General features: G+C 39.2%; 1 protein-coding gene across 1 annotated transcript in view; it reads left to right on the top strand.

Annotated features, from left to right (window-relative positions):
• Positions 1-2: 2 nt before the first annotated feature.
• Positions 3-15,921, top strand: part of LOC117797109 — a 51,630-nt gene continuing 35,711 nt past the window's right edge. Inside the window, exons 1-2 of the mRNA XM_034647766.1 lie at positions 3-13; positions 48-169. Coding sequence (XP_034503657.1) covers positions 3-13; positions 48-169 — 133 coding nt within the window. The remainder of the gene's footprint in view (positions 14-47; positions 170-15,921) is intronic.

Here is a 15,921-nt window from a genome sequence, read left to right as displayed (position 1 = left end):
AGATGCTCCTCCTGCTGACAGAAAGTCAGAGCGTCAGAACGTCAGAGCGTCAGAGCGCCCACAGGGGCGGAGCTGCGTGTCCTGCGCGCCTTACGTCATTCACCTCGCTGCCACTTCTCGTGGGCGTTTAATCGTCTCAAGACAAGAAGGCCCAGTACGGTACGGCAAGGTATTTTGAGACATAGGAAGGCTGTGTTCATATAGCTTTTATTCTAGTTGTGTTTTATTATTAGTTGTTGTTAATCTACTCTGATTTAGAAGTTAAACTTTATTACATGTATGTGTATAGGAAAAAACCGTAGTGTATATGAGGTTCAGTAGTAGCCACAGGTTCAGGCATTCCCTCGAGGTCTTGGACTGTATCCCCCATGCATAACGGGGGACTTCTGTGCTTCCAGAGCCTGTCAGGACAGAGGGCACCGCCAACTTCTCAAAGAGATAGCTGTCTCGTTTTCTGTCTTGATCATTCACATTTGTTGCTTCCGCTCAACGTCGCACGTTTGCTTTGGCGAGCAGTGACTAACCCATGGGTCGATTCAGGCCTCAAAATCCTGGGGAGGAGGCCGGCTTCAAACCGAACAGAGAGGTGGCCGGTGTTCCCTTAGTTCAAGGCGCCACACGGCAGAGCTTGTGGGGTACATGGCACCTCACTCCCTCCTATGCTGCTGTCAGAACTGATCCACAAGCTTCTGTGGTGGACTCTGGGAACTGGGCTGGTCGGCCTCCTGGATTAAGGACTCCGTGATCAGGGAGTTGCTGCCATAGTTTATTATTTACTCACTGTTTATTATTATTATTATATGCCAAGTGTTGCGTTAAATATGTTAATCCTCATAATTCACCTTTGTATTAAGTTCTGTTATCACCTTTGAATTAAGTTATAATTTTTTTACCGTTTTACGGATAAGGAAACTGCAGCTTGTAGAAGCTAAAGAGTTTCTCCCAAATCACATAGCTGTAAGCGGCAGAGCAGGGTTTTGAACTCAGGTCTGACTGACTCCAAAGCCCCAGGTCCTCACTGGAGGGATGGGGGCAAGAAGAGAGATTCTGCAAGAAGATTCCAGTATTCTGACATTCCTGTATGTGTTCAATATCACTGTGGGTGTGTTTGTCTCTCTTGATCCGGGATATATCAGTGCTGAGTGGTTTTAAAACTCCTAACGGAAACACTCAGAATATACACAGGAATTATCTCAACCCAGTAACTTGACCTACATTCCTTCATGTCGTCATTGATACTTGAATGATTATCAGGTGCTTTCACATTCATGATCGCACTTGCTCCTCTAGAACTGTAATAGGTTAATGTGCTTCTTGAAGCCAACACAGAGATTTAGAAGGGTTAGGTGCATACAACACAAGACACTGTTCACTGATGATACTTCCGCACTGAAAGGTCTGGGTCAAACCTATGTCAAAGTCTTCTCTGACAAACTTAGAATTCTCTATGGCTTCGATGAGCCTAAGTCAGCTGTTGGGGGGTGTGCTGGAACTGGCTTATACTGGCTCATGAGAACCAGCCATGTACAGCCCTTCCAAACTCTGCATTTGGTGAAGTCATATCAAATGGCCATGATAGAAGTATTTATACCAGTCTCTTATTCCTGGGGTTGTCTTAGCGATGTACCACAAAGTACCATAATTGAGAGTTAATTATTACTATTTCCGTATTAGTTATTTATTAGGTAGCATTATTTTCTTAACCAATGTAATGATGTAACTAATTGCTATTATAAAGATAATATCAGTGATATACATGTACTGTATTCTCTTATAGTTCTGGAGGCAAGAAGTCAAGGTGCCAACAGGGCTATGTTCCTCTGACATTCTGGGTAGAATCTTCCTTGCCTCTTTAGCTTCTGGTGGTGGCCATCAATCCTTGGCATTCCTTGGCTTGTAGATACATCTCTGCAGTCTCCACCTCTGTGGGCCCTGTCCCTCCACCTGTGGGCCCTGGCATTCTCCTTGTGTGTCTCTCTGTGTCTTTTCTTTTTATAAGGCCATCAGTAATATTAGATTAAGTGCACACCTGGCTCCAGCATGACTTAATCTTAACTAATTATATCTAGAATGACCCTATTTCCAAATAAGGTCACATTTGGAGGTACTGAGGGTTAGGACTTCAACATATATTTTTGGGGGGCACAATTCAACCCTTAACACCGTGGAAATCAGAAAATGCTACAAATCAGGGCCTTTTTTTTTTTTTTGAGTTAGTTTCCAGTGTATCAGCGTATTGGTCTGTCACAAGACATCAGGAGAGGGCCACTCACCTCAAATATCACTTTTCCATGGGGGTCTTCATCAGAAATGTCCTCATAATCCAAATACACTATATTACCCTCCCTAGCAGAGTAAGAATTAAAGGTGGAAGCATGCTAGTTGGGATTTACCAGCCATTTTTTAGCCCTTTAAAAAATTTCTTGTATGTATTTCCATTATAAAAAAAATTGAAAAATACAGAGAAGTAGAAAGAGAAGTTAAAAATAAATCCTTCATAGCTTCTTCATCCAAAAAGAGCTGTTATTAATGATACGTTTTCAAAATATTTTTGTGCCTCACCAGTTTGTGCCTCACCAGTTTGAATGCTTTGTCCTCTCTTCTGCGTGCTTTTTATTTGACAAATTTTAAAGATGTATGAGTAATAATACCTGAAGATGGCATTCCAGTTATAAAAATCACACTATAAAGTTAAGCAAAATCTGTTTTGACTGTCACCCCCAGTCCCAATCCTCTCTCTGGAGGTAGATACTATCATCCATCTTAAGTGGATTCTTCCAGACCTTTTAAAATGCACTTTTATGCATACATTTCTTCTTCATATAAATGATATAGTTTTTTTTTTCGCAGACACAAACCATAGCATACTATGTACTTTATCCCATGACTTACTTCTCCCCTTCCCTCCTCCCACCACACTGTCTGTCCTTGAGAATTTCTTTTATATCAGATTTCACTTTTTCTCTTTGATTGCTGCAGTCTACTTCTACTCTATGGATATGCCATAATTTAGTTATTCTCCTAATGCTGAGTTTTAGGTTGTTTTCAATCATTCATGATTATAACCAAGAAGCAAGGAAAATCCTTGTACATACCTCTTTGTGCACATATACACATTTTTTGAAATTTAAATTCAATTAATTAGCATATAGTGTATTATTGGTTTCAGAGGTAGAGGTCAGTGATTCATCAGTCTGATATAATGCCCAGTGCTCATTACATCACATGCCTTCCTTAATGCCCATAACAGACTCTTAATAATAGGAAATACACTGAGGGTTGCTGGGGGGGTGTTGGGGTAACTGGGTGATGGACAGGTACATGTGTTTCTTTAGGATAGATAACAAGAAGCAAAATTTCTGAGTTGAAGAATATTTAAAATTTTAATATCATGTCAACTTTCCATGAAAACAATACCAATACACCCTTCCACCAACAGTGTAGAAGAGGATCCATTTCTCCACATTCTAACCCATATGGGATAGTCTGTTCTTCTAAAAGCTTGTCTAGGGCACTAGAAACATGACCACAGCTTCTGCCGAGCTGGAGGGATTAATCATTCTCAATGATTTGAACCCAGCCTTTCCCTCCCTTGATACAGACAAGAGATATAGAGAGTTAACTATTACTATTACTATTTTACGTATCCAGTAGTTACTTATCATGTCGTATTATTTTCTTAGCCCATCTAAGAATGCAACTAATTGAAATCACAAAGATAACATCAACACTACTAATGATTAACTATTAAATAATTGAAGAAATAAAAATCACAAGCCAGAGGCTCTACATGGGATTCTATATTTGTTTGTTTATATATAAATTTCAAGGAAAAATCCAACTTTGTCTTTTCTGAATTTCCTAGGTTTCATGCAATTTCTCTGAATAACAACCTTATCTTTTAGCTCCAACTGTGTATTCTTTGATTGTAGGTTCAAATTCCCAGGTGGTCATCTTACCAGAAGCCATTTCTCCCCTTCCGTTGGCAGGAGCTTATTAATTAGGTTAAACCACAGTCCCAATAAGACTAATTTTACTATGTTTCATTTAAGTAGTAAGGCTTCTCTCTTGTGATATCCTTCTATTTAATGCCAAGAAATAAAGATCTTCTTGTCAAAATTTATTAAGATGTTTACATCTGTCCTGTAATCTTCAACCTCCAAACGTAAGAGAATTGTCTGGAGACATGACGCATGTTTTTGTAAGAAACTGTACCAGCTTATGAAATGCATGACTGATATTTTTCTCTGAACGTATAAATAGTGACCCCAAATACGTTTTCTTTTCTTCTTTGTTTTCCAAAATTTATAAAACTGAGAATAGCTTTTGTTTTTTGGGATGCATGTTATGATTGGTTATCTTATTTTTGCAAACAAGTAATGAAACAATTTATAATAATGTATATTTGGAGGCTGGCTAGCCCCAAATCTGCAAGATAGGCCAGGGATAGAGACCCAGGGAAGTCTGAAGGTAGTCTGGTGCCAGAATTTCTTCTTTTTTCAGGGCGGTTGGTCATTTTTACAGTAAGAACTTCAACTTACTAAATGAGACCCACCCACATTATGGGTCTGCTTTATTCCAAGTCTTCTTTTTTTTTTTAAGATTTTATTTATTTATTTGACACAGAGAGAGACAGTGAGAGAGGGAACACAAGCAGGGGGAGTGGGAGAGGAAGAAGCAGGCTCCCAGCGGAGTAGGGAGCCCGATGAGGGGCTCGATCCCAGGACTCTGGGATCACGCCCTGAGCTGAAGGCAGATGCTTAACCACTGAGCCACCCAGGCACCCCTGCTTTATTCCAAGTCTTCTGATTTAAATGTTAATCTCATCTGAAAAAATACCTTTGCAGAAATATCTAGAATAATCTTTGACCCAATGTCTGGTTACCATGGCCTAGTCAAATTGGACACATAAAATTAACCATCAGAGATGGCTTCACTGGTGAAAAATAATGCTAATTCTACACAAAGTTTCTTCAAGAGGATAGAAGAGGAGAGATGTCCTAATTCATTTTATAAGAATAACATTGCCCTGATGCCAAAACTAGAACAAGGCTTTACAAAAAAAAAAAAAAAAGAAACCTACAGACCAATATCCCTCATGAACACAAACACAATGATTCTCTACAGAATATTAGCAAATAAAATTCAGTAATTAATAAAAAGAATCATGTATGATAACCAAATAGTTTATCCTGGGAATGTAAGGCCAGTTTGACATCTGAAAATCAAGCAAGGTGATTCACCATAACAAGGAACTGAAGAAGAAAAACCACATGATTGTTTCAATAGATGCAAAACAGCATTTGACAAAATCAACACGTTTTTATCATTTATGACAAAAATTCTTAGAAGACAATGAACAGACTGGAAAATCCTCAGGCTGATAAAGGCATCTATTAAAAATCCTTAGCTAACATCATATTTGATGGTGAAAGACTGAATGCTTTCCCCTAATATCATAGGAACAAATCAAGGATGTCCACTTTCATCACTTCTATTGAACAATATACTGATGGCCCTAGCTATTGCAAAAAGGCAGCAAAAATAAAGCACATATACTGGAAAATAAGAAATAAAACTGTTTCTATTGGCAGATGACATAGTTGTCCATGTAAAAAAAAATCCAGAAAACCTTTAAAAATCTATGGGAAATGATGAATGAGTTAAGCAAAGTCACAGGATGCAACGTTAACATACAAAAACGAATAATATTTTTATATACTAGCAACAAACAATTGGATATTAAAGTTTTTTAAAGTACCATTTACAATATCACCAAAAACATGAGGTATTTAAGTATGATCTAACAAAACATGTGCAAGATCCATATGCTGAAAACTATAAAACATATGAAGGAAGCAAAGAAAACCAAAAGAAATGGTGAGATATATAAATTTAAGGAGAGGGAGAAGGAAGAGGGAGGTGGAGAAAGGGGGATTACGAAGAATTGGTTTATGCAATTGTGAGGGCTGGCTAAGCAAGCGCCGATCCCATGGGAATGACAGTTAAGATGAAAGATCACAGTCCGGGACTAGAAAGGCATGAGTCACAGCTATTGTCAGAGAGTTTCTTTTTTTATTAATTAGAAGAGTCAATATTGTTGGGAGTCAATTTTTCCTTTTTTTTTTATAATATTTATTTTGTTATATTAGTCACCATACAGTACATCCCCAGTTCTTGATGCAATGTTCCATGATTCATCTTGCATATAACACCCAGTGCACCATGCAATATGTGCCCTCCTTAATACCCATCACCAGCCTATCCCAATCCCCCACTCCCCTCCCCTGTGAAACCCTCAGTTTGTTTCCCAGAGTCCACAGTCTCTCATGGTTCATTCCCCCTTCTGTTTACCGCCCCCTTCCTTCTTCCCTTCCTTCTCCTACCGATCTTCCTATTTCTCATATTCCATAAATGAGTGAAACCATATGATAATTGTTTTTCTCTGCTTGACTTATTTCACTTAGCATAATCTCCTCCAGTCCCGTCCATGTTGCTGCAAATGTTGTGTAATCGTTCTTTTTGATGGCTGAGTAATATTCCATTGTATATATTGACCACATCTTCTTAATCCAGTCATCTGTTGAAGGGTATCTTGGCTCCTTCCACGATTTAGCTATGGGAATCAATTTTTCTAAATTTATCTATAGATTCAACACAATCCCAATCCAAATCCTAGCAATTTTTTTAAAGAAATCAACGTTTTCTAAAATTTTTATGGAAAGTGTAGGAATAAGAATGGTCAAAGCAAATTTGAAAAAAAAGAACATTAGAGAACTCACACTGTCTGATTTCAAGATTTATTGTAAAGTCACTTTAATCATGACAGTGTGGCATTGGCATAAAGATCGACAAAGAGATTAATGGAACAAAACAGAGTCCATGAATAGACCATACATAAATGGGCAGCTGATTTTCTACAAAAGCAATTCAATGGAGAAAGTATAGACTTTTTAACAAATGGTGCTGGAACATTTGGATAGCAATATCCAAAAAACAAAAACAAAACCCTTGATCCATAATTTATACCACACACAAAAATAATCCTCAAAATTTATCATAGACTTCAATGTAAAAACTAAAATTCTAAAACTTTCAGAATATATGTGATACAAGCCTTGTGACCTCAATTAGATTTCTAAGAGATGGCACTAAGATTGATCCATAAAATAAAAATTTTAAAAATAGAACTTTATCAAAATTTTAAAGTTTTGCATTTTGAAAGACACTCTAAAGAAAATGAAAAGACATATAAAGACTGTGAGAATATTTGCAAAACACATATCTGATAAAGGACTTACCATGAATTTATAAAGAACTCTCAAAACTCAATAATAAGAAGCCAAATAAGTCCATGATATATATATCTATGAAAATAGGCAAAACATTTGAACAGACACTTTAATGGGGGCACCTGGGTGGCTTGGTCAGTTGAGCATCTGACTCTTGGTTTTGGCTCAGGTCATGGTCTCAGGGTGGTGAGATGGAGCTGAGCGCAGAACCTGCTTGAGATTCTTTCCCCTTCCCCCTTCTCCTCTCCTCTGCTTTTGCATGTGTGCACGCACACCCTCTCTCTCTCTAAAAAATAAATAAACAAAATCTTAAAAAAAAAGAAGGGTTATGAATGGCAAATGAACAAATGAAAAAATGCTTATCATCTTTAGTCATTGGGGCAATACAAATTAAGACCATAATGAGGAACCAGTACACACATTTAGAGTGGGGGAGAAAAGGACACCACCGGGTGTTGTCAGACACAATTGTGGGAATACAAAATGTACAGACACTTTGGAAACAGTTCGGCAATTTCATATAAACACTTTTAATTATGACATCCAAACCCACTCCTTTGTATTTACCTAAGAGAAATGAAAGGGAACCTTCAGGGGCGCCAGGGTGCTCAGTCGTTAAGCATCTGCCTTCAGCTCAGGGCGTGATCCCGGCGTTCTGGGATCGAGCCCTACGTCGGGCTCCCTGCTCTGCTGGGAGCCTGCCTCTTCCTCTCCCACTCCCCCTGCTTGTGTTCCCTCTCTCACTGGCTGTCTCTCTCTCTGTCAAATAGATAAATAAAATCTTAAAAAAAAAAGAAAAGAAAAGAAAGTGAACCTTCACCCAATCACCTGCATGCAAATGGTCATAGCAATTTTGTGTATATTTGCCCCAAACTGGAAACACCAGAAATCTCCTTCAGCTGATGAACCCATGAACAGATTGCCAAATATTTATGTATTGGTATACTACTTGGCAATAAAAAAAAAAATCTACTGATACACACATGTTTAAATCTTAAATGCATTTTACTGAGTCTCAAATGGCTACACAATATATGATTTTACTTTTCCCGTTGCTATGAACTGAAACTATGTGTCTCCCACCCCCAGATTCCTGTGTTGAAGGCCTAACCCCAAATGCAATGGTATTTGCAAGTGGGGCCTTTGAGAGAAAATCAGGTTTAAATGAGGTCATAAGTGTGCCCCCCCCCCACACCACTATGGGATTAGTGTCTTTATAAGAGGAAGAGAGACCAGAACTCTCTCCTCCATGTGAGGACACAGTGAGAAGGTGGACATATGCAGGCCAGGAGGCAGGCTCTCATCAGGAACAAAATTTGCTGGCGCCTTGGTTCTGGACTTCCCAGCCTCCAGAACTGTGAGGAATAAATGTTTGTTGCTTAAACCACCCAGACCATAATAATTTGTTATAGCAACCAGAGCAGACTAACACAATCACGGTCTCAAAAAAGCGAAACCATAGGAACAGAAAATGATAAGTGGTTGCCAGGGCGTCAGGTTGGAGCAGTTGTTTACAAAGGAGCATGAGGGAATATTCTGGGCAGGATGGATCTGTTCTCTCTCTTGATTTTGGTGGTGGATATATCGCTATATATGCTTGTCAAAACTTCTGGAACTGTACACTAAAAAGTGTGAATTGTACAATGTGGCAATTTTATGTCAATACACCTGATTCCTAAAATGACAGCAAGATATGGAGTCAATGTCTGAAAAAAAATAAGAGAAAGAATGAACTGTTTTAGACAGAAATGGGCAAAGCCAAAAGATCTAGGCCAAATAATCAGAAATGCTGAAAGTAAACAGAAGTAGGAAAAGCTAGTTTCTGGTGAGAAGCCTTTCAGGAGAAAAATGTGGATCGCTTTCTGTGGCCTGCAGGTTCAATATGTACACATACTCTGAGTACAGGGTACATAATACACAATACTGTCTGTTGCCATAATAGCTAAAAATGTAAGGCAGCCTTAGGCAGAACTCGTTAGAAATATAGTGTTCTCTACATTAGCAAGGAAGTGTTGCTTAGTCCTGGACGTTAAAGAAAGATAGCAAATAGTATAATAACATTAAAAAAAACTAAAATATACAAGTAATGTAAAATAGTACATAAAACTTAGAATACAGAGAAAAAGACTCCACTATCACAATGCAATCTTAATCTAAAATAAATTATCTTACTATATAAATATACATGTTTTTTGTAGAAAAGAAAAGTCCCGTTTTCAAAATTTAAAAATTCTGACAAAGTCAAGTAAATGTAAGTTAAAATAATAGATACTATTTTAAGTCAATGAAGCTAACAATGATGAGGAAGTTATGGCAACACTCAGTGATGGCAAGAATGTGAGTCACGGGGAATTCACAATCAATTTTGATAGAGTGAAAAGAGGTTCAACTACTTTATAAAGCAATCTGGCAGCATCTTGTGAAGCTGAAAATAGGTACAGTACCAAGACCTGGCAAATTCAGTCACACGTAAATGCCTTAGAGAAACTCATGCATCTGTTTAAGAATGTACATAACAATATTGTTTGTAGGAGCAAAATAATTAATACAGTAAATATTCCTTACTAGATTAGATAATTAAATTGTGCTGTTGTCATATAATGCAATGGTGTATAGAAGTTAAAATGAATTATTTAGAACTACACGTATTGTGTTTGATAAATCTCAAAAACAGAATGCAGAGTAGTGAGAAAAACCAATTACAGAATGATACATACGTAACTATGACACCATTATCTGAAAAACATAATACACAAACATTTATATGTATACACACAGAGACACATACATACTTTGCAGAATGTATGTGTGTGCATGTGTGTCTAAGTGTGTGTGTACGTGTGTGTATTTCTCTGCATAGGAGAAAGGGCTACATGAGGGCATCTGTTTGTAAAGTTTTTTTTCCTATAGTTTTTTTCCTCTTAGAGAAAGGAAATACAGAGGGAGGAAAGAATGGAAGGAGGAAGGAAGGATACTAGAATATTTAAAAAATTGTTCTGTATACTTTTTTTTCCATATTTGAGGTATCTTTTATCAGAAAGGAATACTTAGCCCTTGTGAACAATTGAGAAGACACATAAAAGTGTAAAAAAAAAAGGTAATCCCAAAGAAAAATAATCTTAACGTTTTGCTGTATATTCTTCCAGACTGCCATACTTTCATTAGCCTGCATGTCATATACATAATTTTTTGTATCCTTTTTGAAGAGGCCAAAATTTCTGAAAAATGTTCTTCTGATTCATGAAATGAATACTGAGGTCTGTACTTTCTCTGAGTCTTTGGGGCGGCTTCCTTGATTCCACGGTATTTTCTCATCGTTCCATATTCCCGTTTGTAAATACATTATGGGGCTTGTCCTTCGTCCCATTCTCTCCACTTGGGGGCTATCTCAATCCATCTCAGATCTCCGGCTGAACGGAGGACGACCCACAGCGTTCCAAACGAAGTCTCCCTGTCCCACAGGTATTCGTGCAGGGTACCTTTACCATCTGAAATGAGAAGTCTTCCAACCGCACCGCCTGATTTTCTGATGCGACTTAATGTGTGTAATTCATAAAAAACTACAATCCCCGTAGGGCTCTGCTCCTGGGTGCCCGCCCCTCGCGCCCCCCCCACCCCGCTTCCACCGCTGCGCCTGCGCATTCTGAGCACGGACCACAACTCCCAGGATGCATCATGGTACGGCCCTCGCAGCCCTACTTCCTGCCCAGAAGTTTCCTGGGTAACAGTGGCTCAGTCAGTCCGGGAAGTTCAAGGTGGGAGGGGCTCGTGGGCTGCCTGGAAAACTTTGGGAGTAGCTTATTTTATCCTGTCGCCAAAAGGCAGCAGGTCTACAGCAGAGATTCGGCTGCCTGGTTTTTTATGGTGTGCCCAGACTTTGCTTTTCTGCACCGGGAGATTGTTCTTTGCACCTCACTTCAGGCAGGACCAGCACAGGTGGTTCGCGGCTTGCTCTCGTTTATTGTCTTTCGGCCCCTTCTGGAATGTAAGCTCCGCCAGGCTGGAATTTTGGTCTGTGCTGTTCACCGATGTACCCTCAGCACCTAAAACAGTACCCACCACGCAGTAGGCTCTCAACTCTCAGTACGTATGAATGCCTGGATGGAGTGCTAAGATGAACACCCAGTAAAACATTTGTGAAATGATGACTACTGACTTCAGAGCAGTGTCAGTGGGAGCCAGGTAGAAGGGTGGAAGGATAGCTGACTGTAGGGAAGGGAGGAGTTTCGGTTTGATACGTTAGAGGTGGAAGAATTAGTGAAGAAGCAGCCCAGAAGGACTTGGGTGAGCATTCCCTGTACCCCGCCCCCCCAGCTTTGTGGCTTTGGACAGGTTCTCTAATCTCTCGGAGCCTCGGTTTCTTCATCTATAAACTGAGAATAATAATATTTACTACATAGGGTTGTTCCAATTACGAAGAGTTGATGTATGAAATAGGTTCAGCCTAGGGCCTGGCATGTAATGAGCACTTTTTTAAGAGGTGGCTGTTGTCATTCTGGTCATTATTCAGTATCAAAGTGGGGACATTAATAAGAATCACTGAAGTAGGGGCGCCTTGGTGGCTCAGTCGTGAACCGTCTGCCTTCAGTTCAGGTCAGGATCCCAGGGTCCTGGGATGGAGGTCCCATCCGGCTGCCTGCTTCTCCCTCTCCCCCCGCTGGTGCTCGCTCTGTCACATACATACATACATACATACATACATACATCGCTCTGTCACATACATACATACATACATACATACATGCTCTGTCACATACATACATACATACATACATACATAAAATCTTAAAAAAAAAGAATCATTGAGGTAGACTAAAAGTAAAATTATTGGAATTGCAAAGATAAAAGACTTGTGAGATTGGGATGCAAAAGTCAGAATTGATATTAATACACAAGTTTGGGCTCCATAGGCAGTTTGGTTCAATGTCTTTTTATTCAGTTGCAAAACAGAACAAAAATCTCTCAGCACATGCAGCTCAGAAAACAGACTGACAGCAAACCTCTCATTTTGCCCCGGACTGCCATTTTACTTTATTTATTTATTTATTTATTTATTTAGATTTTATTTATTTGAGAGAGAGAAAGCACATGAGCAGGGGGAGAGGAGGAAGCCGACTCCCCACTGAGCAAGGAGCCCAGTGTGGGGCTGGATCCCAGGGCACTGAGATCATGACCTGAGCTGAAGGCAGAGGTTTAACTGACTGAGCCACCCAGGCGTCCCCCAAGCTGCCATTTTAAGTGCAGGGCTAGTTGGTTCCAGGTCAGAGGTCCCATTCATTTGCTTCCTACTGATGCATGAGAGAAAATGTGCACTCTTTGCTGCTGATGTTCTGCTCACCAGGATTCTTTTGTTTTCTCCTGAGGTTGTTGCTCTAGACAACAAAAGAGATGTTAGGTTCCAACAAAGCTTTATAAATAACCCTGACCTAGCTCCACTATAATTATTACCCCATATAGCTAACAGGCATTTAAGAAAATATTCAAAGGACTGTACACTCATATTGCACCCTGTCCGTGTCTTGTTCCTGGCTGAGTGATACAAACAGAATTTTTAGTTTTGGTTGCCTCTGATAAAACATAATTTTTTCCAATCTGCGAGTTGTGTGCTTTTCAGAAAAATATTAATTTTGAGAAAGATGATGTCGACCTGGTCATTCTATGACATCATGTCTGATTTTAACTTTTTGTAAGGCAATATTTTTAGTCATGAAGCAAAGTAGATTTCATGTGGAAGAAAGATGAAGGCCGGATGTTTGAGGTTTTTCTTCTGGCCTTGCTGTTTCCTGTAGTATCTGACTGCAGCTAGTTATAATGTTTCATGTTTATTTAAGGTGTGGGCAGAATGTGAAAAAAAATAGTTGGCTGCAGCATTTGAGCTATGTTTTTGCTGCTTGATTTCTGCTTTGCTCTGTTGTTGTAAGAAATAGATGGGAGAGAACGCCATGTTTCAGAATGACAGATGCTTTCAGCAATTCTTGTTTTCACCCAAGGCCATTTATTTCTTCATGTAGATAGGACTGTAGAACTTGCAGGAACATTTTTTGAGTGTCCTCCAATTCAGGATGGCTGGACTTTGGTGGGTCACAGTGGTCACATCCACCTTACTTCAAGATTACAAGATAGCTTCCTATCTAAATGCTAGGTGTGGTCATAAAAGGATCACTGTTCTGTGCTGTTTCCCATGTGCGAAAAAACCCGCTGATTTAAATAGAATTACTCTGTATTTTGTTGTAGACATGTTCATAACAAAGAATTAAAACAGAACTTTCAAATTTATTATTTTTTAATTAAGGGTAATTGAATGTCAATGTAATTCAGTGTCAAATTAAGACTAATTGATGTCCTGTCCAAAACAATAGAATATCTTATTAAATCATTTCCTAATAGGAATAGCCTAGTCTAAAATTGAGTAAGACTCCAGCACTTGACTTTGTGTTAGCGGTGGGACATCCACATCTGCATCCTCTCTGATAATGGAAGCATTTAGCCGAGTTGGAAGCCTACTTTCTGTTATGGACATTGCTGCACTGCCTCCCGCCTTTCGCTGCATGACCCCAGGGGGGCATCAAATCGTGGGTTTTTTTTTTCAAAGAGGACACCTAGATTATTTATTTCAATCAGTTTCTTAAAAGGTGGAAGGAGGATAATGAAGGTTGTATTTATACATTGCTCCTTTCATTCCTGAGATATGACAGTTGTTGTCACTTTTTGAGTAAAATTGGGTTCGAGTTCCCAAGATTCACAGCCCGGCTCTGAGTTCTTGTTCTCACTGAACTTGCTGTCTCTCTCTCTCTCTCAGCCTCCGTGGATGGACTCTATGCCTTCTCTTGCCATGTTCTTACCAGACATCTTATTCTCCAACTCTTGCCTCCTCCACTGTAGCATGGTTCTCCTTATCTTTTCCACTTTTGTGGAGCCCCAGTTTTTATTTCTTGGGCCTCTTTTCCTTCAGACTCTCCAAGGAAATTATATTTTTATTCTTTGTCATACAGAGCACTTTAGACTTGCATACCCATCTCAGTTTAGACTTTACCTTTGCATATCCAAAATCATATTAATGTCACCTGCTACCAAGGGTCTTATATTAGGTCATCTACTCCTTAGCACTGACAAAGTTTTGTTTGTTTGTTTAACTTAGATTCAGTTAGCCAACATCTAGTACATCATTAGTTCCAGGTGTAGTGTTCAATAATTCATCAGTTGCATATAGCACACAGTGCTCATCACATCACATCCAGTCCTTAATGCCCATAACCCAGTTACCCCATCCCCCACCCACCTCCTTTCTAGCAACCCTCAGTTTGTTTCCTAGAGTTAAGAGTCTCTCATGGTTTTTCTCCTTCTCTGATTTCTTCCCATTCAATTTTTCCTCTCTTCCCCTATGATGTTTCTTATATTCCATTCTGTACTGTTTCTTATATTCCACACATGAGTGAAACCATATGACAATTGTCTTTCTCTGATTGACTTATTTCGTTCAGCATAATACCCTCCAGTTCCATCCACATTGATGTAAATGGTAAGTAGTCATCCTTCCTGTTGGCTGAGTAATATTCCACTATATATGCCACATCTTCTTTATCCATTACTCTGTTGATGAACTTGGCTATTGTGGACATTGCTGCTATAAACATTGAGGTGTAGGTGCCCCTTCAGATCACTACATTTGTATTTTTGGGGTATATACCTAGTAGTGCAATTGCTGGGTCATAGGGTAGCTCCATTTCTAACTTCTTGAGGAACTTCCATACTATTTTCCAGATTGGCTGTACCAGCTTGCATTCCCACCAACAGTGTAAGAGAGTTTCTCTTTCTCAGCATCCTTGGCAACATTTGTCGTTTCCTGTCTTGTTAATTTTAACCATTCTGACTGGTGTGAGGTGGTATCTCATTGTGGTTTTGATTTGAATTTCCCTGATGCCAAGCGATGGCGAGCATTTTTTCATGTGTCTGTTGGCCATTTGGATGTCTTCTTTGGAGAAATGACTGTTCATGTCTTCTGCCCATTTCTTGACTTGATTATTTGTTTTTTGGGTGTTGAGTTTAATAAGCTCTTTATAGATTTTGGATAGCCCTTTATCTGATATGTCATTTGCAAATATCTTCTCCCATTCTGTAGGTTGCCTTTTAGTTTTATTGACTATTTCCTTTGCTGTGCAGAAGCTTTTTATCTTGATGAAGTCCCAATAGTTCATTTTTGCTTTTGTTTCCCTTGTCTTTGGAGACATGTCTAGTAAGAAGTTGCTGTAGCTGAGGTCACAGAGGCTGCTGCCTGTATTCTTCTCTAGGATTTTGATGGATTCCTGTCTCACATTTAGATCTTTGATTGATTTTGAGTTTATTTTTGTGTATGGTATAAGAAAATGGTCCAGTTTTATTCTTCTGCCTGTGGCTGTCCAACTTTCCCAGCACCATTTATTGAAGAGACTCTCCTTTTTCCATTGGATATTCTTTCCTGCTTTGTCAAAGATTAGTTAACCAGAGAGTTGAAGGTCCATTTCTGGGTTCTCTATTCTTTTCCATTGACCTGTGTGTCTGTTTTTGTGCCAGTACCATGGTGTCTTGATGATTACAGCTTTGTAATAGAGCTTGAAGTCTGGAATTGTGATGCCACCAGCTTTGGTTTTCT

Source organism: Ailuropoda melanoleuca, chromosome 18 (assembly GCF_002007445.2).
Source record: "Ailuropoda melanoleuca isolate Jingjing chromosome 18, ASM200744v2, whole genome shotgun sequence".
Lineage (NCBI taxonomy): Eukaryota > Metazoa > Chordata > Mammalia > Carnivora > Ursidae > Ailuropoda > Ailuropoda melanoleuca.
The sequence above is the reverse complement of the archived record's forward strand: the minus strand, read 5'-3'. Positions and strand labels throughout refer to the sequence as shown.